Genomic DNA, 25,005 nt, shown 5'->3' with positions numbered 1-25,005 from the left:
GCCTTATTTCCCTCAATGAGATGGGTAACTTATATAAGGGTACCAAGACTCAGCCTTATTTCCCTCAATGAGATGGGTAACTTATATAAGGGTACCAAGACTCAACCTTATTACCCTCAATGAGATGGGTAACTTATATAAGGGTACCAAGACTCAGCCTTATTTCTCTCAATGAGATGGGTAGCTTATATAAGGGTACCAAGACTCAACCTTATTTCCCTCAATGAGATGGGTAACTTATATAAGGGTACCAACACTCAACCTTATTTCCCTCAATGAGATGGGTAGCTTATATAAGGGTACCAAGACTCAACCTTATTTCCCTCAATGAGATGGGTAGCTTATATAAGAGTACCAAGACTCAACCTTATTTCCCTCAATGAGATGGGTAACTTATATAAGGGTACCAAGACTCAACCTTATTTCCCTCAATGAGATGGGTAACTTATATAAGGGTACCAAGACTCAACCTTATTTCTCTCAATGAGATGGGTAACTTATATAAGGGTTCCAAGACTCAACCTTATTTCCCTCAATGAGATGGGTAACTTATATAAGGGTACCAAGACTCAGCCTTATTTCCCTCAATGAGATGGGTAACTTATATAAGGGTACCAAGACTCAGCCTCATTTCCCTCAATGAGATGGGTAACTTATATAAGGGTACCAAGACTCAGCCTCATTTCCCTCAATGAGATGGGTAACTTATATAAGGGTACCAAGACTCAGCCTTATTTCCCTCAATGAGATGGGTAACTTATATAAGGGTACCAAGACTCAACCTTATTACCCTCAATGAGATGGGTAACTTATATAAGGTTACCAAGACTCAGCCTTATTTCCCTCAATGAGAACTTGTATAAGGGCACCAAGACTCAAACTTGGGTAACTTGTATATAGAAAACACCAAGGCTAAACCTAAATTATTTCTGCATTGAGATGCACAACCAAGACTCAACCTGGCAACTGAGATAGAGAAATAAAAAAACACACTATTTAATTTCAGTTTTATAAACTGTATGAAAGAAGCAATAACAAAATGTCTTAGAAAGCATATGATATAATTATCAATATTTCAAATGAAGATAAACATGTAACCAATGTAACAACAGCTTTACAGCTTATTACTTATATTTATGAGACAAACCATTCTCCCAATATGTAATAAAACGTTAATTTTATAGCACATAAAATGATAACATACAACATAATGTCATGAATATTATTCATTATTATTATGCACCAGGTAATATAAATGCGCATTAACACCAAGAAAACTCATGAACGTGTAGGAGTTTGCAAATTTATCGCTTGCACCAAAATGTTGTAAAACAAATGTGATAAAAAAAAATCAATTTGTCATTCAATTAAGTTGAATTTAATGTTGATGGAATCGAGATAAAACTTTTCCAATTTAAGACTTGCACTAAAACTTAACACATTTTGTACAATATCCACTGTTAGCTGGCTTTATCAAGGTAAAAAGAAGGTGAGGGCGTGTTTTCATGGGTAGAAGTCTCATTCACACTGTTGTTCATGAAAGTCAAGTCGGAAGTGCTCATGTACGTAATGTCCTCGCGACTGGACGAGTCAGAGTATCGCATAGACGTAGGGCTCGCCTCCACGGCATAATTGTTATTCTCGTTAGTGACTATTGGTGGCATTCTTCGTCTGGGCATAAATTGCGGCCCAACAAAGTCAGGCTGGGCCTCGGGAATGTCTTTAAAACAGTGGTATTTCACAGCATTGTTCAGGAGTTCCTGCACACGAGGAAAGTTTTTAAATGCACCATTCTTTTGCATCATGTATAGCACTTTTTTATGCAGCAAAGGGTATTTAATGTGTGTAAGGATGTCCTCAATTCGAGCCTTGTCGTTAAGGCTGTTCCGCTTCATCCAATCAGTGGCTGATGTAAGAATTACATTCTCTTCTGCCTGGCAGTACTCACTCTTCAAGAGGTCGCACACAAGCTGCCAGGAACATGTCGGCCAGCGATCACATTGCACAAGGTTGGTAAAACACAGACATAACACCTTGAAGGCGAGGTCTCTAACTTGGGCCGTCTGGGTTGTATCCTCATACAAGGAGCAGACAACAGTTACATGGAACCCATGTGAGGGAATGTCGCAGCCCGCTAGTGTGTTGTTAAGGATCTGGGTTATGAAGTTTTCACAGTGGAGTAACAGTGGCTGCATCTCATATTTCTGAGCAAGCCTCTGTAATGCTATCACATAATCCCTGTGGAGCCATACCGTGCCACTGTAGACAAAGAACAAGAATCGGCAGAACACGTCGGCACATTCTGGCGGCTCCTGAACACACAACACTGGTCGCTCACCTTCCGATGATGCAGGCGTTAAATCATTTAGCTCAGCTGCAAGCACTTCACTCTTTATTCCAAGAATCATTTTGTGAGCGTTGAACACATATTGACCTTCATTCACATCGACAGTGATGTCACTGAGTGTCTCACTGTCAAACAAGCTCTCAAATGACTGAGACGTTTTCACACGTTTCGACCCATCAGTAAGCCGACTGTGATTTTCCCCATCAGGAGGCTTTGAGGGGTCGGGATAATTGCCAGAACCATTCGGACTGAATCGCTTCATCCTTACATGGCGAAACAAACTTTTCCTGACCCGCATTTGGTCACATTTGCCTGTGTAACATCCTTCAGAACTCAGTTTGGTATGAAGCTATATCCACACTTGTTCGAGAGCAACAGAATCTGCTCTGGTTTCTCGGAGTTCGTAAAACTGGACACTTAAGTGCGGGAATCTCAGACAGTTTTATCAGGCAAGCCGTCTACTTATTCCTTAATTTGAATATCCCAGCATGCAATTATGATTGATCAAAAAGCCACTACATAATAATGTCTATGTAGAAGAGTATCTGGCCTTTTTTACTTTGCTGTCTAATAACGGCTAAAATGATGGAAATTTCATTCGAAAAGCAGTCGGATTTTGATGACTGTTGTCCTTAGAGGGGTGGAAAGCTATACAAGCCAATTTCCTCGTTTTCCTGTAAAGTCGCCAGTTGTCTGTCCGTCCTTGACGGGAAGATTTGGAGAGCTCTCAAGTTGGGACTGCTAGTTCTCCAGTTGTGTTTCTTTTATCTGAAAATACAGAGAGGAAACTTTGTTAATGGCTCGATGATGTGGATTGCTAGATTTAGTTGATTATACCCAGGGAGTTAACAGGTTTCAGAAAATATATTGTATCACGAATAGTAGGGGAAAAGTTTATTTGCTATGAATTATATTTATGTTCACAGAGGTGACATAATAATAAGAGATGGTTATCCAAATTTTATTAAATTTGAAAACGGTTTAAAGTTTTATTATAAAATATTTTATAATTCATTCCTCTACAATAGCAAATCAAGCAAATGTCAGTTAAGATGTTTATTTAATATATTTACTATCTTTTCCTTTACATAATATAAGCTTTTTTTTATAATTGATCATTACCTAAATGTTAACAGGTAAAATATAAAATATAATTAACTGATTAAGGGTTTTCCACAGTACAAAAGTGGGTGGGGAAAAACTTGAAATGTTTAAAATTCATGTTTTATCTATTTTTGACGATCAGTCTTTTTCTGAAATCAAACATACATCGTTTGTGACATGTTTTTGCAGTATTTATAAGTAGTTGACCCAATCATTCATGCCTTGGTGTTTCTTAATGATATCTTTTCAAAGAAGGATATTCAATAAAATAATGAAAGATAGTAAATTGAATTCATTTCCTTGTTACAAAAATGCAAATATCTTTCTTAAAATAGCTGCAATCACCACAAAGCAGCAAGCCATTGTCGATAGGCTAGTGTTGACTATTTTCACACCAAAATATATTCATTTTGTATAAAGAATTTTGTGAAAAAATGCAAATGCTTTTTTGATTGAATATCCGATTATTTTTCGTTAAATTTGCTCAAATTCTTGATATACCTATACACTAATGTTGGAAAGGGTGTATGTATTGTACTTGGTAAATATTGAACCTTAAAACTAAAAAATAAAAAAAGATGATTTTTAAACATTTTGTGTTTTGGTCCTTCAAACAACTTTTACACTGAAGAAGGCCTTAAAAGCCTCTACAATAGCAAGTTAAGAAATACAAAATATTTGTTTAATATAGTTGATATTTTTACCATCTTTTCCTTAATATGATAAATCCTTATTTTTATATATCCTTATAACCTTTGTGTTTTAATCCATTAAACAGCATAAAATAAATTATAATTAATATCCAATATTTCAATCCACTTGGATGATAAAATACAAATTCACCATGCAGCTGGTGAGTTAATACTGTCATCTAAATTCATTGAAAGTTTTCAATCTGTTTATGAACACCTTGTGCCATATCGCTCATTTTCCTTTGAAACATTAGCCACACATGTCAAACCCTGGCTATCAAGCAGTCAATCAGTGAAGGCCAGGCTGGACACTGTCCCTTATCAACCAACCATCTGACCACTGGTTTAGACACCAAGTCTGTCAAGGTATATCCAATCCAAAAAAACAGTTGAAACAGAAGTCAGACAGCCTTGGATATTTTGTTCACAATTATCCTCATATGTTTCTGTTCTGAAACCCGATCCTTTGCTGTCACAAACTGATAAGGCTATGAAAAGTTTTGAACTGTAGAATCTGTTTTTTTTTTTATGAAATATTGATCATCTTTCAGGTCTCCGAGAGAATAAAAACACTTTTCCACTTGATTATGTTAGAGCTAGGAGTCAATTCTTTCAATCATATATGAAGCCCTCAAGAGCCGGAGGTCTTGGGTCAGTAATCCGTGGTAATCTATGTAAATATGCTATTAAACACACATGATTTAACTGACAAATTGAGTTGGACAATTGAAGAAAAACATATCTGGCCACTTAGCTTACAGTCGGCCAATAGACGCCCTCTTGTACAGAGTTGAACCTCAAAACGAAAATGTGGTTACAAAGATTTTCATTCGATAAGCGATGTATAGTGTTTGTTACACTATATCAAACCTTTGAGAGTAACTTCTACTCAGACAGCTTGACTCTGTCTGAAGAATAGGCAGATTTAGAACCTTTTTGTTAAATGTATGGTCTTTTTTGCAGCATTATAATACACAATAGTTATTTATTTTATTTGGGTATTTTCTATTCAGCGTGTCAAAGACGAAAATGAGAACTGAGATTTACGAATGATATCTTGATCTTGTTTTGAGCTTAATTTACGAGACGTGACAGATTTTCAGTATTATGAAAATTTCACTTTTTCCGTTGATGCAATCTTTTTGACAAGAAGTTTATGACAAGAAAATTGTTCTGATATTAACTACTTTATTATTATGTTGGAAAACATTAGCATTTTTTTTTGGTGAAGTGTCATGCAGTTGCTAAGATTTATATTCTTCATTTCCTTACCCATTTGAATCCAATGTAAAATCCATTTTATATTTGAACAAAAAAGAAATCCTGGTATTTTCCTGCAGTACATAAATCAGTATTCACTTGCTCTAAATCCCGCTATCAGTGTTGGAGATATAGACTAACTTACTGCCTTGAAACATAAAGCACTGTAATAGATTTATTTATCCCGAAGTTTACAAACTTGTTCACCACTGTCAGAATGTCAGTTGTAATAAGCAGAATGAAATGGGAAGAAAAATGGAAGCCAATATAGCTTGTGATCCAGAATGGTTTGAGAGTCAGGGAGTTAATGTTTGTATTGGGCGTAAATCAGGGGAGCTGAGGTCTACTGGAGAGGCTCAGCTACTGTGGGGAGAGTCAGGGAGTTAATGTTTGTATTGGGCGTAAATCAGGGGCGCTGAGGTCTACTAGAGAGGCGCAGCTACTGTGGGGAGAGTCAGGGAGTTAATGTTTGTATTGGGCGTAAATCAGGGGCGCTGAGGTCTACTAGAGAGGCGCAGCTACTGTGGGGAGAGTCAGGGAGTTAATGTTTGTATTGGGCGTAAATCAGGGGCGCTGAGGTCTACTAGAGAGGCGCAGCTACTGAGGGGGGAGTCAGGGAGTTACATAGCTAATGAGGCTGAGCTACTGAGGGGGGAGTCAGGGAGTTAATGTTTGTATTGGGCGTAAATCAGGGGCGCTAAGGTCTACTAGAGAGGCTCAGCTACTGAGGGGGAGTCAGGGAGTTACATAGCTAATGAGGCTGAGCTACTGAGGGAAGTCAGGGAGTTATATGGCTACTGAGGCTGAGCTACTGAGGGTGAAACTTTCCCTCGAGGCATAAATCAGGGGCATGAGGTCTAATAGAGAGGCTCATGCTGCTGACCTGAACTGAGGGTGCAATTCACCCCCTGCCCTCTGTATATGGAATATTCCTTCATTTTTTACCCAGTGTGACTCTTTGATAAAGTTCTGCAATATGGCACCACAGGGACAATAGCATGACCAATGTTGGGCTATTAATTGGTTTGTTAAAATGAAAATGGCTAATATTGGAAGTCTCATTTAAGAAATGCCAAAAACCTTTCCTTTACAAATGACTACCGTACAATGATGATAATCTTTACAATTTCATAAGTGACAGACATGTCCTTGCTAGCTTAATCGGCAGTAAATTGTCTTGTATTCCAACATGCTTTCTTAGCTAAGTCTGGGGTTAATCCCATGAAGAGCCCAGATGTTTAGAGAGGGTTGTTGTTACAGTGCTTGGAGCCCATTAGTCTACAGTGTTCCACTACCAACCAATAACCATTGTGAGAGGTGAAAGCCATAAGGTTCTAACTGCTTTTGTAATTAATTTCATTTAGACTCTTTTCTCCTTCACCCTTCGATTAGGCCAAAAATAAAAATGGTTTGGTTTAGAGTTACATCCTTTTCAAAAACAGTAGAGTAGGTAGGCTTTAAAAAAAAAATATTAGGCTTAATCTAAGAATTTTATTGTCACCATTAAAGACTGGTTTTAAAGTTATCTTCTGTATAAAGATTTAAAGGTTTTTAAACTACATATTTCAACACAAAAATTAATTTTTATGTTTTTAAAAAATGATTTATTTTTTTTTACTCACGGACAATAAAAAAGAAAGGGTCAGTGCCTATATTGTAGAAAGGGTTGAGTAACCAGAACCAGAAGTATTTCTGTTTTAGGCCTTATGGTTATTGGATAGTCCTAAGAGATGGATTGCTATACTTGGGAAGAGCTTGTTGACATTACTCAGGGACCAATTGGCTAAATCAACTCCATGCACTGGTTACTATGACCTGTGACATCAGTGTTTGTATGTTTCTGGATATTTCTGCAGACTGGTGTCTCCTGAACAGTCTGTGTCCATTACTTCACATTCCTCAGACTGTCGGACACCATTATCTATTATGCCATGTTCTTTGCTGGAGTATTGGTCAAGCTCATAATTGTTATCAGGTGTTTGTGGAAATCATAATGTTTTGTTTGTTACTTGTTTATGCAGTCTGTTCTCATGTTGACCAATGGGGATTATGGTGCAATTACTCCTCCGATGTTTATTATTTCATGTGTTTACATTTCAGACTGCTATATTATCATATAGCTATTCTTAATGATTTCTATGGTTACCCCCTCATACAACTAAACACAGGCAATAAATATTGGTTATGGTTGATGGAGGAAAACAAGAGAAAACATGGATGGAAGCTGTTTGGTTGTCCAGTTAGCCCAATGTTTAGCGCACTTGCTTCTTACCTCAGCGATCTAGGTTTGATTTTTGCCCTTTGAGCATATGAGTATGAGTGTGGTTTGTGGTCAATAACCCGGACAAGTGGCTTTCCTCTGGGTGCTCCGTTTTCCCCCCCACAACATGACCACACTATAGTGTAACTTTATGCCAAGGAGAGTGATAAATAATAATATTGAAACTACTTTGCAATCGTTATTAAATAAATAAGTTTAAAATAAGTTTACTAAACAAGTGCATTCAGGTCCTGAGTCACTCATGTTTGACCATTTGTACATGTTGTGAGTGAGTGGTTGATGTTTGGTTGACAGGAGAGATTAACCCGCACTTAACCGGAGATAATCCAGCCAGTTTGCATGTCGCGGTTGTCCTGGTGGGGACAAACACTCCCTTATCAGTTAGATAATGTCGCCATTAATGGTAATATGCCCGATATTTGTTCAACTGTTTGCTGATAACTTTCTTTTCTGACATCAGCTCTTAAATTTTTATGTTTTTCACATGCTGCTTTGATGTATTTGTAAAAAGACCCACTGGCAGACCATCAAGTTGGTTACAGGGATTTTCTTAGCACCCAGGAAGTTGGCATATTTGGTAGTGAATTGTCATTAATTGTCAAATTTGCAAGCATTCAGGAAAATCGCAATATCTTGCAGTGAAAAGTCAGAAAATGTCAAAATTGCATGATTATATAAAAAACATGTGACCTAAGGTCTTGTTTCTGATTTCCCTAAGGAGAAAAGGAGTGTTGCGTGACAGGTTGACTGGGAAAGCTTGCTGTACAACATTTTGTGGTAACTCACATACTGTCGATTGGTTCGCACATCATGTTTATATGAAAAAAATACAGCTTGTTAATGTTCTCCACCGCGGCCCGAAACACAAGTTTTACATTAGTTTCTAACACTGGGGCCAAAGACATCCAGTCGCTAAACCTGTGTTTGCCTGGCTTTGGATGGTTTGTTTAAGAATATGGACCATGTAACAAATTTGTAATTTGCTGTTTTGAAACGTGTTCTGTAGCCACAAAGTCCCGACAAAGCTGTTACAAGCTTTTAATATCATCTTCATCAGCTTGCTAAAGATAAAAATGTTCGGCTATTGTACTTGTTATTATCTTGTAAGTCTAAACGGTTTGTTTAATATTGCGTCAAAGTGATATATTACTTACAAGGTTTTGTATTAATGGGTCGGATCAAGTTGGAGCCTTTAGCTAACATTGAAGGAGTTGATTTTAAACAAACTCTTAAATCAATATGGCTGCAAGGTAATCACTGATATTGTTTTTGCCCCGATATCAGTGTTTTAACTGGATATTCAAATTTTATGGCTTTCATTTCTTTGATTATGTTAAAAGTCAGAAAGAAAATAAGTTATAATTTTTGATTTAGTTTGAAAATAAAACTTTGAATGAAATCATTTTTTTGACAACAGTTATGGCAACCAAAAATTAATTGCTAGATTTTCATCCCCGCCAGCCCTCTTTCTTTTCTGCCACCTCTTTTTTCATGCTCTCTATTTTGGTTATTGGTTTACTTGTCTGAGTTGAATCATATATCGGGGCATAACATGTCATATATATAATTAATGATCTACTAAACCTGTGTTTCAATGATAAACTATAAGTCAGTAATATATAGTTCATGTACTACAAATTAGATGCACTATTTCAACGCTCGATCCCTAAATTTGAATTAATTGGCTTAATTTGCAATAGATAAACTATAACCTTTTAATCTAAAATGTTTGTGTGACAGACATGCACGATTTCTTAATGTGAGGAATATTTATAATCTTTTTTTCTTTTTTTTTTAATTATTTTCTTTAAATTAAATTTAACTTTTCTTCATAGTTGCTTGAAAATTGATTATGATCGTTAGAAATAACACAATAATACTTTGAAGCATTAATCTTAATTAACATGTTTTATAGGCTAATACCTGTTTGCTTGGAAGATGATGAACACTTCAGCAATGTGGAGTTAAATAAATTTCGTACACACCCACAGTATCATAACTTTGGAATAAGAACATAATCATTATTTATGAGGTAAAATAATAATATAAGAAAAATGATGTCTGTCAGGTTGAGCAATTACTACTGATTACAATGTCTAGTTCAATACATTAACCACGTAGTTATTACTGTGATGGGCCAATAAAACATCATACAGTAGGGCAGAAACAGGGCAGGGTGTCTTCTGCTGATGTTGTTGTTGCTGATGATGATGCTGATGCTGCTGCTGCTGATGATGATGATGATGATGATGATGATGGTGCTGCTGCTGCTGATGATGATGATGATATCTTTTGTTGTTGTTGTATGATGATTACTGTTGTGGTTCTTGTTGCTGATTATGATGATGATCTCTGTTGGTGTTGTTGCTGTTTATGATGATGATTTATGTTGTTGTTGTTGCTGATTATGACGATGATTTATGTTGTTGTTGCTGTGTATGATGATTTATGTTGCTGTTGTTGATGATTATGATGATGATTGTTATTGTTTTTGTTTATTGTTGTTGTTTTTGTTATCGCATATTATGATGATGATGTCTTTAGTAGTAGTTGTTCCTGATTATGATGATGATGTCTTTAGCGATTGTTTTTGCTGACTATGGTGTTTTATTGTCATACAGCCTATAGGTGTAATTGTCATGCTCATTGTGCAAAATCTTAAACCTTTACAAGAATCAAGATAGTGTTGCCAGAGACAATACTCACATGTAAAACAAGGCCAATAACTCTGGTTTTAATGCTTATCCAGATCCATACCGACAAGTATTTGCGCAATCACTGAGGCACTAATATTTCTGGTATAATTACTCTTGATTGGAAACGTGTCATTTGGAAATGCATGTTACTTAAAAACTGTTGCCTAAGACATTAACTTCAAGTCCTGGAACTGGCTAGCTAATTTGTGGTGATAGTTATTTCTGTTTTATAGGTATCTCATCAAATAATTGTTCTTCATTATGACTTGTATGAGGATGCTTGACATTCCTAGGTCTGTGCTATTGTGTTTATACTTATTTATTTTTTGGTGATAATGGTTTGTGGTATTGCATTCTTGTTAATTCATTTTTTGGTGATAATGGGTCTTAACTGCTGTTTGTGTTGAGTACTGTGAAAAAAGTATGTGTGTATTTTGTTCAGTAATTTTTTCCCCTGATTCTTGAACATGGAATATGACTTCAATCAATGTTTGCGTGGTGGTAAGGGGCGTTTGTATAAGCAATGATGGTGTTGCTTTTTTGTCAGTGAGTCCCAATCAATCAAGACTACAGTTTTTATCTTTTGAATGGAGTTTATGCCTTCGAAGGGTCTCTGTTCCAAAATGTATTTCCCAATAATTCGAAGATTTGAAAATGTACTTGTAAATGTATATTTAAATAACTAAATAAATATAGCAGTGCAAGCAGCTATTTAATAAGCTTCTTAGCAACTTATACTTGAGAAGGCACTGGCATAACTGATCCTGGAAATCATAGAAACATCATTCAGCAGGAATAAGACCAAATTTTGAACTTTCAGAAAGCAAGGCGCTTTAAACATAGACAATTTATTCAATCAGCTTTCAAAGGGTGCCTCAAGAAAGGATCTGTCTTAAAGAGCTGTCTACGATTCAGACATTACTAAGGTCCCAAGGTGTTTTGGCTTAATCTCCATATGATAATCAACTTGTCTCAAAATGATATGATTTCCGTAAATCAGCTTCAAAGTCTTCCAAAAGTTTAATAACAATTCTGAATCCTGTGAAGTGATCTCAGTTTTGATTTATAGTTAGATTAGGGTCTTATTTAAATTAAGTCTGAGTCAAATATAAAATATCATGTTTATATTGAAATTAGGAAGCCAGTTACCAATGCTTATCGCATAATTTAGTAACTTCTGATATCATAAATTGCTGAAGATTGTGTTTTATTCGCATATTTGTAATTCATAAAGATGACAGTTTGAAATTCCATCTTCATTCTTGAGAATGAAGAATGTAAATAAACCATAAACTATGTAGTTAAAAGTTTTTAACATTTTTCCCATTTAAAAAAGCTTTTCGAGTCTCACCTTAAATTTGAAACATACGTCCGGTGGTGAAAAAGCTGCTTTTTAGCAGTTTAATCCTTTAAACATTTATTGTACACGAGTTTGTTACGTAAACATTCCACAAGTAAGAAACACGGAACTAAAAGCAAAGCATTACTCCACTATCGTAACTTTAAACCACTCAACTACGTTCTATCTGAAAGCTCTGTCAACACAGTGTTATATGTACTGTTCAGTGTTTGAAAGTATATCAGACAGTATGACGAGCAGGCAAGCGTGCATTGACGATCGCGAGGCCAGGCGCCACCTTACCATCGAACAATCGCCCTCAGGTAAATGTCAACCACTAATCACTTTACCATATTACACCTAATATACATCCTTGGGCCTCAGGGTATGATATTTGAGGGTAATACTGGCAATAGTGTTCTTTGATTAAAAGATTATATGACAGATACCATTGTTGGTTTACAGTAATTAATTAATTGTTTGATGAAAGGCACAAATAAAGAATTTATCAAATTGGTTTATCTGATAGTTATTTTTATTACACCAGTATTGGAATGTTATTTCATTTACTGTGTCCTTGCCTATTGTCTACAAAAATGTATTTGAAGATGTGATAAAATATTATACAGTTTATATTGTGATGTTATTTATTTAGAAGTTACATGGTAAAATAGCTAGACAGTTTCTTCATAAATAAGAACATTGATTGGCTCCAAGTTTGTTATGTGTAATTGAGAAGAAAAATAAAACAAGGAAAATAATCGCATTATATCATTCTTATTCAGAGAATACACAGTCCTTAAAATTAGAAACGAAGAAATATAAATTCTTTGTTATTATTTTTTACTATTTTGGGTAACAAGTTATTAGCCTGCATAGTCAAGTTAGGACTATAATTGCAGTTTTATGGAATTTTGAAAGCTTGCACAAACAAAACAAAAACACCAAGTAAATACATGAAGTGTTTGAACTTGAATACAGCAAGATCATAAATCATCAACCAATAGAGAGAGAACAAGAGAAAGTTCATGGTCTTATGGGTGTGCAGCTCATGATAAAGTTCTAGGGGTTTAATAGCCATGCTTGAGGCTGCAATAAAGGGACAGGGTGCTTAGGGTGAAAAAGGCAAGTTGTATCAGGCTTTGAAGAATTTAAATATGCATTAATTTGACAGAAAAATGTCAGAAATGTGTTTAATTGAAGGAGTTATAGGTTTCAGCTGATAAATATATTAAGTTTGCATGTGTTTATAATCATATAATTCAATTTTAAACAAAACTAAAGAAAAAAATATTATCCTTAGCATAAGTATATATGCTTAGAAGGCTGAGCAGCACATCTTTTTTACCATGAGGGCAGGATGGTCACTGGTCACTGCATGCAGCACATGCTTTTCTCCATGAGGACAGAATGGTCACTGCATGTTGCACATGCTTTTCTCCATGAGGGCAGAATCAGCAGATGCTTTTCTCAATGAGAGCAGAATGGTCACTGCATGTTGCACATGCTTTCTCCATGAGGGCAGGATGGTCACTGCAAGCTGCACATGCTTTTCTCCATGAGAGCAGAATGGTCATTGCATGCTGCACATGCTTTTCTCCATGAGGACAGAATCAGCAGATGCTTTTCTCAATGAGAGCAGAATGGTCACTGCATGCTGCACATGCTTTTCTCCGTGGGAGCAGGATGGTCACTGCATGTTGCACATGCTTTGCTCCATGAGGGCAGAATGGTCAGTGCAAGCTGCACATGCTTTTGTCCATGAGGGCAGGATGGTCACTGCATGCAACACATGCTTTTCTCCATGTGGGCAGAATGGTCACTGCAAGCTGCACTTGCTTTTCTCCATGAGGGCAGAATGGTCACTGCAAGCTGCACATGCTTTTGTCCATGAGGGCAGGATGGTCACTGCAAGCTGCACATGCTTTTGTCCATGAGGGCAAAATGGTCACTGCATGCAACACATGCTTTTCTCCATGAGAGCAGAATGGTCACTGCAAGCTGCACATGCTTTTGTCCATGAGGGCAGGATGGTCATTGTATGCTGCACATGCTTTTCTCCATGAGGGCAGGATGGTCACTGCATGTTGCACATGCTTTGCTCCATGAGGGCAGAATGGTCACTGCATGCTGCACATGCTTTGCTCCATGAGGGCAGAATGGTCACTGCATGCTGCACATGCTTTTCTCCATGTGGACAGAATGGTCCTGCATGCAGCACATGCTTTTCTCCATGAGGGCAAAATGGTCACTGCAATTGCTGCACATGCTTTTCTCTATGTGGACAGAATGGTCCTGCATGCAGCACATGCTTTTCTCCATGAGAGCAAAATGGTCACTGCAATTGCAGCACATGCTTTTCTCCATGAGGGCAGAATGGTCACTGCATGCATCACATGCTTTTCTCCATATGGTATTGTCCTTTTCAGAGAGGCTCAATTATGTTCCTGGTGAGGATCAAACCCATGACTTTCTGAATGAAAGGTGGACATATAATTTAGGGAACTAATATCCTCTTAATAAGGCTTTCACAAAAGAGATAATAATTTGCATATAATCTGTACAATTATTTGCTTCCTCAAAGATACCAATCTGATGAACTTTTCATCTGAATACTCAATAAGCATCATATAAGCGCTGTACACTTTACAGTTTGTTTGAGCAATTCAGTGATGCTGGCACATCTTTCATCTATAGATCCCTGGTAATCTTGACTCGGGCTTCACCGACACAAACCAACTGTTGGGAGAGACTGGGTGGCTTACCCGGCTAGGAAACACCATCTTTGTTCCCCCTGGAGATGTTTCCAGTGGGGTGGTGTTGTCAGAAAAATAATTAAAGACATTATCTTATCTTTGAAAGTTGCAGAGATTGTGCAATGTGTTCCTCTTCATCATGTCAATTCAAGGTTATGCTAATTTCTTTGAACTTAATTTTGAGGAAAGCTGAAAGGATCATGCTTAATGCTGTTTTCTGGTAACAAACTAGTACTGGTGTCCATTTTGATAGGCCATAAGAAAATTTAGTACCCCTGGTGGAGATTAAACCAAACCTTTTGGATGAAAGACGACCACCTTTACCACTAGACCACTGTAACCTTATGTTGGTTCAAGGCTCATTTAGGAAAAAATGTGTAGTTTCATGGCTGCATTAGCATTAGTCTGCAATTTACAAGCATGTTATTTGAAACACTGCAACTAGATCAGTCATGAAGACTATCATTGTTTATTATACTAGTTTTTATGTAATATTAAAAGATAGTGAATATTTGATTTGAAACAGATTCTGAGGACATCAATCCTTAGGTGAAAAATGCTGAAAACATTTTCGAATAGACCACCATTGGAAAAAAAGGAGTATGAAATCAGCAGTGCCAGTTTCATAAACAGCTCAGCACTGTTGTAGGTGGTATTTTATTTTCAAAGATCACCAAATCTGGACACAATTAAAGGGCCAATTGTTTAGAACCTAGATAAAGTGAACCATATTGTTAACATAATTGTTGTTAACTTTCAATTTACTATTGCTTTGGTAATTTAGTTGATACACTTATGATCTGCTGTATTTCTAACAATTATGATTTGAGACAATTACAATTGTTAACAGTTGTACTTGTTTATATTTAATTATGTGAGCACATCAAATATTTCATGTTTTAAGGTTAACAACGATTGCATTAATCACGTTGTTAACTTTAACAAAGTTCTGAACAAATCGGCCCATTGTCTAGCAGTCAGTTAGCCACGACTGGTGTTAGGGTTAGGCGAGCTACAATGTAGATCAAGAAAAAGTATCCTTTCTTAGGAAACAAACTCCACCAACGTCCGACCATTAAATCTTACTGATTTAGAAATTGTCTTTTACATGTATCTGACTTCTGAACACTTTAATTGTTGCATGCAGGTCTTATAAATGAGTTCATTTGTAAGCATAATGTGTATATAACCTTATACATTAGTTTTACTTTTCTCTTTCATAGCTTGAAAGAAAGTTTAGAAATGATTGCCAATAGGAAATAATGTAGCAAAAACTCAGACTCTGTGCATCTAGAGATGTTCTCAGACAAATGACCGAGGACATTATCAACAGTTCTGAGAATTGCCCGTACATTCACCAAAGCATATCAATCATTTTGAAAGCTCAAAGATTTCAAATAAATAAGCCCCTTACTTTATGTTGTATCGGTGTAATGCATTAGTGGTGCTATCAAGTTAGGTTTAACGTACTGAGTTACAAAAGATGGTCTGTCTGCGAACAAGTGGTTTTTGTCTTTTGAATGTTCTTGGAAGGGCTTAAGCATTGTCTTTGATTGATTTGCTCAATTAGAAACTAAGATGTTGGGAGGAAAATAATGTTTTGAAATTTAAACTTTATCTGAACAACTTCTGTTTCTGTGATTAAAGGTTCTCCCTCACAATTTTATGTTGGTACCTTTTTTTCTTTTTTAAAGTTGTTGAAATTGAGTTTTTTTACTTAATTTATGAGACAAATACCAAACAGCGAGTCCAACAGAGTTTTGTAAATTCAATCCTGAAGTGGGTTATAGTTTTCAATAATGCCAATGACTAACGTTTTTTGTCAAAAATAAAGTTTTTTTTAACACAGTTTTTAAACAATTTTTATGTTTTTTTATTGTAACAGGCATTTTGTTCACATTACACCCAGATTTAGTTTTCCAATGTCTCAACCTTTAAAATGTGAACAAGTCCCTTTAATTTTGAAATTTTAAAGCAGTGTGAGAGAATGCGGTTTGACTTTTATCTTTGGGATGTTTGGTAAAAATGAACTCGTTAAACAAGGGCACAGGCCTGTCAAGCATTTAAACTTTCATTTAACCAATTTATTTATTACATGGTGCATGAATTTGTTATAATCTTCAAATCTTGTATAAGAAAAAAGACGCCAGGCTTTCAGAATTCCCAAGTGCAAGAGTGGGCAAAGAAAGAGGCCTATCCGTAAAATCAGGGGCTTGATGTGGGTTATTATGATAACTCAATGTACCACTTGCCCCTTCAATGGAACTAACTATGCTGAATTAGCTCAATTTAATGCTCATTTGGCTTGTTAAAGAACTGCTAAATATTGTCATGTACTTGAAGTGTCAGGGTTATGGCATTTGGATATCTTGCATATGGCAGACCTCTTGCGAGGGGGCGACGTGGGCAAAGCTATTAGCCCATTTGTAACATGAAATTGATACTGACCTCGCCCAAAAAATTTCTCATAATTAACTGACATAATGTCATTCAAAACATTTCTTTTTATTATTATTCTTTTTATATGCATTGTTACTGCTGGCCGATGGCAATAATTATAAGTTTAGTGTTCACTCCCATGTCTCTGCCAAAGGGATCGCCATATGGACTCTAATTTGAACCGTTAAGAAGCTTCCAATGAAAACGTCTCCCCCCCCCCCCCCCCCCCAAATGTCATTCATTTATGGTTTTATTTTATGGATTTTAAAGCCGTTTGCGCATGCTCAATTGCCCAAACAATGTACATAGATATTTTGTGCAAAACACTAAAACAGCTAATTATTATTTATTTTTGGTTTTCTAAGCAATTAATTCGGTGCCAGACAAAAAAATAAACAATCATTATTACATATAATTATCTCTTAGCTTCTTATTTCATCTTAAATATCCATGGAATGACTTTAATTAACATTTCTTTAAGAAAAATCATCAGAAAATAATACTTGTGATTTATCAGGTATTTTGTTCCTGGGTTATGGATGTTCCCTGTTGATTGACTTTTATTAACCAAATTCCTGTCTGATGTTTTTGTTATTGCTGAAATGGCAATGGATTGTCAAGACAGTATGCTGGCAGATAGATGTAATGCTGAAATTGCAGGTACATTATGATATATCTGGTTGCCGCAAGGAGCAATCATGTTTGCAGATAATAGGATTAATTACCTCCTAAAACTGATCGTTTCTTCCCGATGTTCCCATAAAACAGTACTTTCTCCTGATGCCTTGTGCAACACTGTCAAATCTTTTGCAGAAAATGGTGGTTCACATAATTTCATTGCAGAATATATTTTTAGATTTGAAAATAAATTACAAACATTAATGAAGTTGTTTGGTGTTCCAAAGACTGGAAGACTCAGTTGTCTCACTAATTCTGAGAAAGCTTTTACATGATGTTGATGAACAGAACTAAAGCATCTGCATTATCAAGATCAATTAATCACAGCCGATTGCAATCTTTAAAGAAACCAGGATTGTTTTGATAAAAATACTTGATACCACTCAAACCGCTGCAATAAATCAGCGAGAACAAGTTTTGTTCAAACATTTTCAGGAATAAAGCTGCTACTGTGTTTGGGAGATTTGCAGAATTCCAAAAAAATGTTGGTTTTCAACTATCTCTCCTTGCATGAAATGAGGGGTGCTTTTAATCTTTTAAATATTGTTTCCAGGCAGTAAACAAATAATATTTGATCTGCAAGAATTAGCGTGGCATTCAGGAATTGGCATAAGAGGTCTGGTGCACTTTGGGAACTAATTACTAAGGACACAGCCATGAAAGTATATCCTCTAAGAAAACAAACAATACATGGTTTTAATAAGTTTATTGGGGCTTCGTTTGAAGGTCATTCCCATGGAAAGATTAAGCCATTAAAATATTGTCTGAAATAATGCATTCAAGTGCATCCCTCTGATGTTGACAAAAAAGTTAATTTTAACAATTTAAGAAGGAGTGCGAACCTGATATGCCCCGTCTTAATATGCAAGTGGTAATCATAATGTAGGAGTCTGATACACCAGTCTGCGGTTTTAGCATCCTGAATTCTGACAGTTTGTCTGTCTACTTACATTTAGCTGTAATTCAACTGCTCCCAGGACTACCATCATGTTTAAAGGTCTTTGGTGGTCATCACCAAGCTGGACTGGTACAAGGTTTTGGTTGTCTCTCTTGCAATGTGCATATACCCATACTTCTGTACCGTATCTTGCACTTATTTTTTTGCCAAAGAGGTTGATTTGCTAATGGGTTGTAAAACCTGTTTTCTCAATTGTTTCTCAATTTCAACTAAAATGTTTTGGATTAACATATGCTGCTAGTAAAATCTCTATTGTGTTTGAAGTATAAATGAGCGAAATATGTTCAAATGTCTGAGACTCTTTAAAAGCATGTAAACATCAAGATTTTATCATTTGTTTCTTGTAGGTACATCATTAATTGTATGAGGAAATACAGCTAGTTTCCTTCTGTTTATCATACCAGGGATGTTTCTCAGTAAATTACCATCATACAAAATAACTTGGGATTGAAGTATGAAGTGTATACTAGTTTTTGTGCATATTAAATGGTTTTCATTATGAAGGTTAATATGGTGATCATGGCTTACATAACATATGTCAAGGAGTGGAAGGCCCCCCCTGCCTATTTGACTGGTTAACAAGACAGACTGTCTGGAAACTTACAAACTTTGACAACATAATCAGACAAAACCAGTCTGTACTTAAATTTAAAGATCTAAAGATTAGCAAAATTATTAATGGTGAAAATATTGAATAACAACTTTACTAGGTTGACATGTTCGATATGGTATGATTTTGTTTTATGTTTATCAGGTGATTTATTCTGACTTCTTAAGTTTTGCATTAAACATTTCAGTATTTTTGTTTGTAAAGGATGAAAGATTACATAATTGCAGTACATACATAAATACAAGTTATTAAGTTTTGTTCGTCAAGGATGAAAAATAGATAACAAGTTATACGACCTGGATCATGCAGAAAAATAAAAATTATAAACTCAACAAGATACCGTATTAAGCCTATTTTGATAAAATTATTATAAGAAATTTAAGTGTTGTTCATTTTGCCTTCTTACAATGCATTTGAGCCTATGACTCTGATCAACATTTGCTTTGTAAACAAACGAAATATTTAAACGAGTTTCAATGTTATTTCTGTTATTAACTTCAGATTGAGGTGGCGGGGGGGAAACCCTTGCAGGACAGTTTATAGGGAGCCAACTGGCCATATTTTAGTGCCTTCAGATTTGTTTAGTTGATAGGAGAAAAGCCTTGCAGGACAGTTTATGGGGCAGTAGACAAGGATTTGCAAGGGATCTGGTCAGGTTTTAGGGCCTGATCTGACTCGGGCAAAGTTTAAGACATCTATTAGATGCTACATTCTTTTTATTGGATTAGGGCATCATTTATAGAGCTACTTCCAAATTCCAAGTAGTTGTAAGGAAAAAAAATGTTTGTTTTCACTAACCCCACCAACCCACTTTTTTGCAGTAGTGTGGTTTTTTGTTCGCAATTTCTAAAATGTGCATATTCTGAGTGAACATGTTGAAATATCATAATTGTATATGATTTTTTTTTCCACATTAGTAATATACCCCGATATAGATATAGGTAAAAAATGAACTAAAAAAGGTATACCTACCTACTTACCCCCCCCCCTTTTTCGGGGTGGGGGGGGTGCATGTGGAAACAAATAACATTTTTGGGAGGCCTTAACCATCCTTAGAAACTGTTGTTAAACTCAGGATGATGATCAGGGTCATAGCAATAATTATGATAAAGGTTAATTTAGATTGCTGGTAATATTGTATGTTTTCAGTTGCCAACTTCCATCACTCTGTTTCCCTGAAGATTGCCAAGAAATATGTTGTTTGTTATACTTGTTGATTACTTGGCCTGTGTCGCTAGGCCTGTGTCGCTAGGCCTATCTAATTGCTACATTGTTTGTAGGACATGTTCATGTTGTCCAAAGATGCTTCAATTGACCAGTTGCCTCAGCACTCAATTGTCAGACTTTACCAGTTTATCCGAAATTAAATTTTGGATTAACAAGCCCTTATAATTATTGCTTTGCATTTGAAAATAATCAACAAGCCCTGGTATGTAAAATCCAGAATTTGAGCAACCCAGAAAGCAATTTACCAGTGAAGGGCTTGCAGGCTCCCCACTGAATAATGCAGGAAATGTGCTTTTGTTTATTTACGAAATATATTCCACAGATCAATTGATTGAATGTTATTGATCTTTTCATTCAAATGTATCAATACATTTCACTGATGGCTCCGGGATTGGTTGTAAGAGCTGGGATCACAACTTTTGACATGCGCCCCCTTCCCTCCAAGAACTTTATATTGTTAATTTTGCATTTCTGCAAGTCTGAAATGGTGCACCTGGTCAAAATTTATGACTGTTACTGCTAGCTGTCTCCTCTAGCTGTAAGTTGATGCCAGACAGTTTGATTGCTAGTGGCTAGTGTTGGTGGCCATTGAATTGCTGTTTGATGACAGGTGAAGCCATTGAGACTCTATCCTAAGATATAAACCAAGCCTACCACCCTGCAGTCAATAGTAGCTTTTGGAAGGACCACACATGGCTTGTGATGGTTACAGTATAGATTGCCCATAGCGAAATCATAAGTCTGGTTAAAGAAAGGCTTCTCTGGGTAATCAACTGACCTTACTAGGGTAATTAACATTAATTGAATAAAAAAAATGAAATAAGTTTGGTATTAATATCCAGCTGGTAATGACTCTTAGATTGAAGCATAATGTTGATAAATGTGTTTGTTGGGGGAGATTGTCTAACATCATAATACAGTTTTGATGTAATGTTAAGTCACATAGATTTTCCTGTTTAATGACTTGAAAGAATTCCGACAAATGTTTAGGTCTCTTCTTCTAATTGCTGTGTGAATTCAGTTGGTAGGATTCACAATACAAATCAATTTCAACAAGTTAGAATCAATTGTAGTGACAAACAGTACAATTTCCATACCATTAAACTTCAGAATAATTGTGATAATGATTGATGGATGGGTAAAGTGCAGAAAACTAGTGGGTTCCCATAGGTACACAACTTCAAAGGCATGCAAATTACAGTTTACAGATGAAGAATTGAACCGAATAGAATAGAGAGACTGGCAGACACAATTGAAGGTTTTGTATAGGACCTTGAGGCCCATACAATAGAAGCTATACAGGGTGATATATCAGTAATATCACACTACTGTTGTGGTCAATCTTCATTGTCATTGGGCTGGCCATTTTAAATGAATTAAGTGTGGACAGGTAGCGACAAGGCAGGGGGAATTGCCCGCCCTCTTGGGAGGGAAAATGATATGGTTAAAATTGGAGAAACCGTTAATCAGGATTTGGATAGAATCTTTCTAGACAATAATGTGATGTTTTTTGGATTCTGGCAGAAGAAATTGGGATTCTTTGTTATAATGGAAAGAGATGCTTTTTGCAAGAATTGATTAACATGCATGCACATTCCTTTACTTTATGTCAACCTTGCTCTCAATACATGGAAAAGTTTGGTTTTACAATTCCATTACTGGTATTATAACATCCAAGACTTATTAATTTTCTTTGTTATTTATTATATAAGCCCTGAAATATTTTTTTAAATGTTTCTCATCACTTGCCCAACCTGATAAAATTGACACATACAAATGAAAGCTGTGCAATGATATTTTAATATTTTGTAAAACCCAGTTGGGAAGCTGCATTTATTCTTCGTAATTAATATTACCAGTACGTTGTTTTTTTTTGTACATCTTATTGAGTTGAATAAATAAATTGCAATTCATTTCCCAAAACATGGACCTATTCCGAACAAAATAATAAACTAAACAATTAATTGACCAAATCACTCTCCATCTATACACAAGTTGTTGGGATGGAAAACCATTGATATTTTAAGTCTAGCCTATTTGATTGTTTTTCTTTGAATCAAACTTTCTTAGCACCCTTTGAGAATAGAGCCAACTTCCACTGACCACCATGCTAGGCTATATTGTAGAGTATATAGAAAATTACAGTCTGATCAATATCATGATAAATGTTCCTTGATATGACAAATGATTAGTCAGAAATGAGAAAAATTGTAACTTTCAATAATATCCTACTCAAATCATGTATATCGATATTGTCAGAATTTTTTGTACTTTGGGGACTTCGCATGGGTTTCGCAAAAGAGATTTTACAACTAGCCTTAGTATAATATTCCAAGAATCACGCTCGGGGACAGGAGCTAACAAGATAATTGCTATAGAACAAAAGTGACGTGTTACTGGTGAGGTTTTACACCATAAATTTGGAAATTTTGTCCCCTGAGCAATGAAGACTAAAATCTGGCCGCAGGAGTTGTCAACACTCATTACTATAAGGCACAGATTTCTGGAGACAGAAAAAATGAAATTAAAAGTGGGCTTCCCGGAAATCTCTGGTGTTAACTTCTCCATTGAGTCCGTAGCATCAGCTGGTGATTGTGGTTTTGACGCTGATCTTATTACGTGAACAAAGCCTTAGATCTAAATATTGAGTGTAAAAAACACACACAATCCAATCTGCACCTATAATTCATTTCAACTTCATTAAGTTTTCATCAGGTGAACAAAGGATCATATAATCTTACATCTCATAATGCAATATTTCCTCACTACCAGTAGCCTGGGTATTATCCTTATTTCAATGTTTTTTGTAATGGATGGGACAACATTTACATGTAATATTGATTTGAAAATGCGACCAAGAATATTATTTTTCTTTTGCATGCTAAGAACAATAACAACACAATATTAATATTACTGTTTGCAAAGAGAACTTGTACTCGCCAATCAGGTATTATAATAGCAGGATCATAATGCCTTCATTTTTGCAAATAATTATTAAAGAGACCGTAAATTTGTATTGCCCCAAAAGCAATTTCGAACAGTAAGTTTTTGGCACTCAAAAAGGGTAATTCAAGGATACGTTTTAATTGGGCATTGCAAATTTGAAACCAATGCAAACTACATGTCCCTTAAAAGGATATGCTCGATTGCTGACGTTGACGATGGTGGGGTTTTATTGATGCGCAAAGTCAATTGTTGTACTATTATGTTTCAGAATTCACTTGGTATATTCTGCCTTAGCAAAAACCAGGATTATTCAATACTCTCGACCATCAAATGCTCAGATCAATTGCAGGCAGTAGTAACAGTTGCATACAGTGTTTTCTACTGATTGATTTCTTGTAAAATTTTAATCATTTTATTGTGTTCCCTAGCCATAAATTGCAGCATGCTATCAATATCCATTACAATATATTGTTGGTGTGATGACAGCGGCTGTCAAGGGAGGTGTTAAACATGACAGCCCACATCATGTGTCACTAGTAGAACAGGAGGAGGGGGCACCTGCACTGTAAAGCCAAGACTCTCTTCCCCAATTTCCACCTGCACTGTATCTATGCCTATATTTCAAAGCCAAAACTCTCGCCCCCTACCCTTCTAAATTTTTCTTTGAGTTCAGGTTTGTGCTGCCTTTTATCACATTTTTGCTCCAAATGACCTTGAGAACTTGAGAATGGTCTACTCTAAAACGGTAGTGGCCAATGTTGCTGATGTAGTATGTTTCCTGATGAAGTGCAGGTTACTGTCTGCTGGACTTTTACCCAATAAACAACATTGTTTCAATTTTGTTAGCTCTTCTGTTTTACGAAAAAGTCTACCAGTGTTATCATTGCCTAGGTGTGGTTGTCATAGTTGTAGGCAGCATTGGCTTTGTCGTCGTCCAAAAAACGTTTAACTTTGGCCGTAACAGTTCAAGAACAGTTCAAGAATTTTAAATGAAACTTGGTACACATGTTACCTGAGACAAAAAACACAATTTTAGCAAGGCCCATAACTCTTTCTTTAATAGTTGTCAAGGTATGCCCCTTGGTTGACTTAGAAAATAACATACAAATGTTGGCATTCGCTCTGCGGCACTTTTGTTGTCTGTCTGTTACAGTTACCATTTCAAAAACTGACTTTTGGAGAAATGTGTTCTGTATAGGAATTGGAGCAATAGTTGTCAAGGTATACCCCTTGGTTGACTTAGAAAATAACAAACAAGGGTTGGCATTCGCTCTGCTGGACTTTTGTTGTCTGTCTGTTACAGTTACCATTTCAAAAACTGACTTGGAGAAATGTGTTCTGTATAGGAAGGAGCAATAATATAAAAGTTTCAGATATCATTGTGGAATCTTCTTTGAAGCCATGAGATGATTTATGAATATTCAAAGTTGTTTTCACTGCCATGATATGAATGTATGAGCTATGGGAGAAAGGGGGTTATATTTGTCAACAGTTTGACATAGATGGATGAACACTCAATACAAAGTGAGTTTATTTTCTAGCTACTCCAACTGACCTGCTTCATTAATCAGTGAATGTAATCAAGTTTTAGGTGATTTTTTCAAACAAACTAAAGACTGTTAATGGGATCTTCCTTGCGGTGAAATCTAGATTGTCGAAAGATCCTGCTTTA

General features: G+C 36.0%; 2 protein-coding genes across 5 annotated transcripts in view; one reads left to right on the top strand and one right to left on the bottom strand.

Annotated features, from left to right (window-relative positions):
- Positions 1 to 25,005, top strand: part of LOC128202638 (uncharacterized) — a 114,223-nt gene that overhangs the window by 65,639 nt on the left and 23,579 nt on the right. The window lies entirely within an intron of this gene.
- Positions 996 to 11,999, bottom strand: LOC128202643 (BTB/POZ domain-containing protein 17-like). Of its 4 annotated transcripts, none has more exons than XM_052903658.1 (2): positions 11,732 to 11,999; positions 996 to 3,115 (listed from the first exon to the last, which is right to left on the bottom strand). In XM_052903658.1, the coding sequence occupies exon 2, from the start codon at positions 2,643 to 2,645 to the stop codon at positions 1,461 to 1,463; it is 1,185 nt and encodes a 394-aa protein (XP_052759618.1). In that variant the 5' UTR covers positions 2,646 to 3,115; positions 11,732 to 11,999; the 3' UTR covers positions 996 to 1,460. The 4 variants fall into 4 exon arrangements, with proteins under 4 accessions (XP_052759618.1, XP_052759627.1, XP_052759644.1 ...); XM_052903667.1 differs by lacking the exon at positions 11,732 to 11,999 and adding an exon at positions 5,416 to 5,635; XM_052903684.1 differs by lacking the exon at positions 11,732 to 11,999 and adding an exon at positions 4,361 to 4,971.

This window comes from Mya arenaria, chromosome 2 (assembly GCF_026914265.1).
Source record: "Mya arenaria isolate MELC-2E11 chromosome 2, ASM2691426v1".
Taxonomy (NCBI): Eukaryota; Metazoa; Mollusca; class Bivalvia; order Myida; family Myidae; genus Mya; species Mya arenaria.
This window is presented reverse-complemented; position numbering and strand designations above follow the sequence as displayed.

Excerpts from the sequence above, each read along its gene's own strand:
- LOC128202643 (XM_052903658.1), bottom strand. The coding sequence starts at position 2,645 with ATGCGGGTCAGGAAAAGTTTGTTTCGCCATGTAAGGATGAAGCGATTC.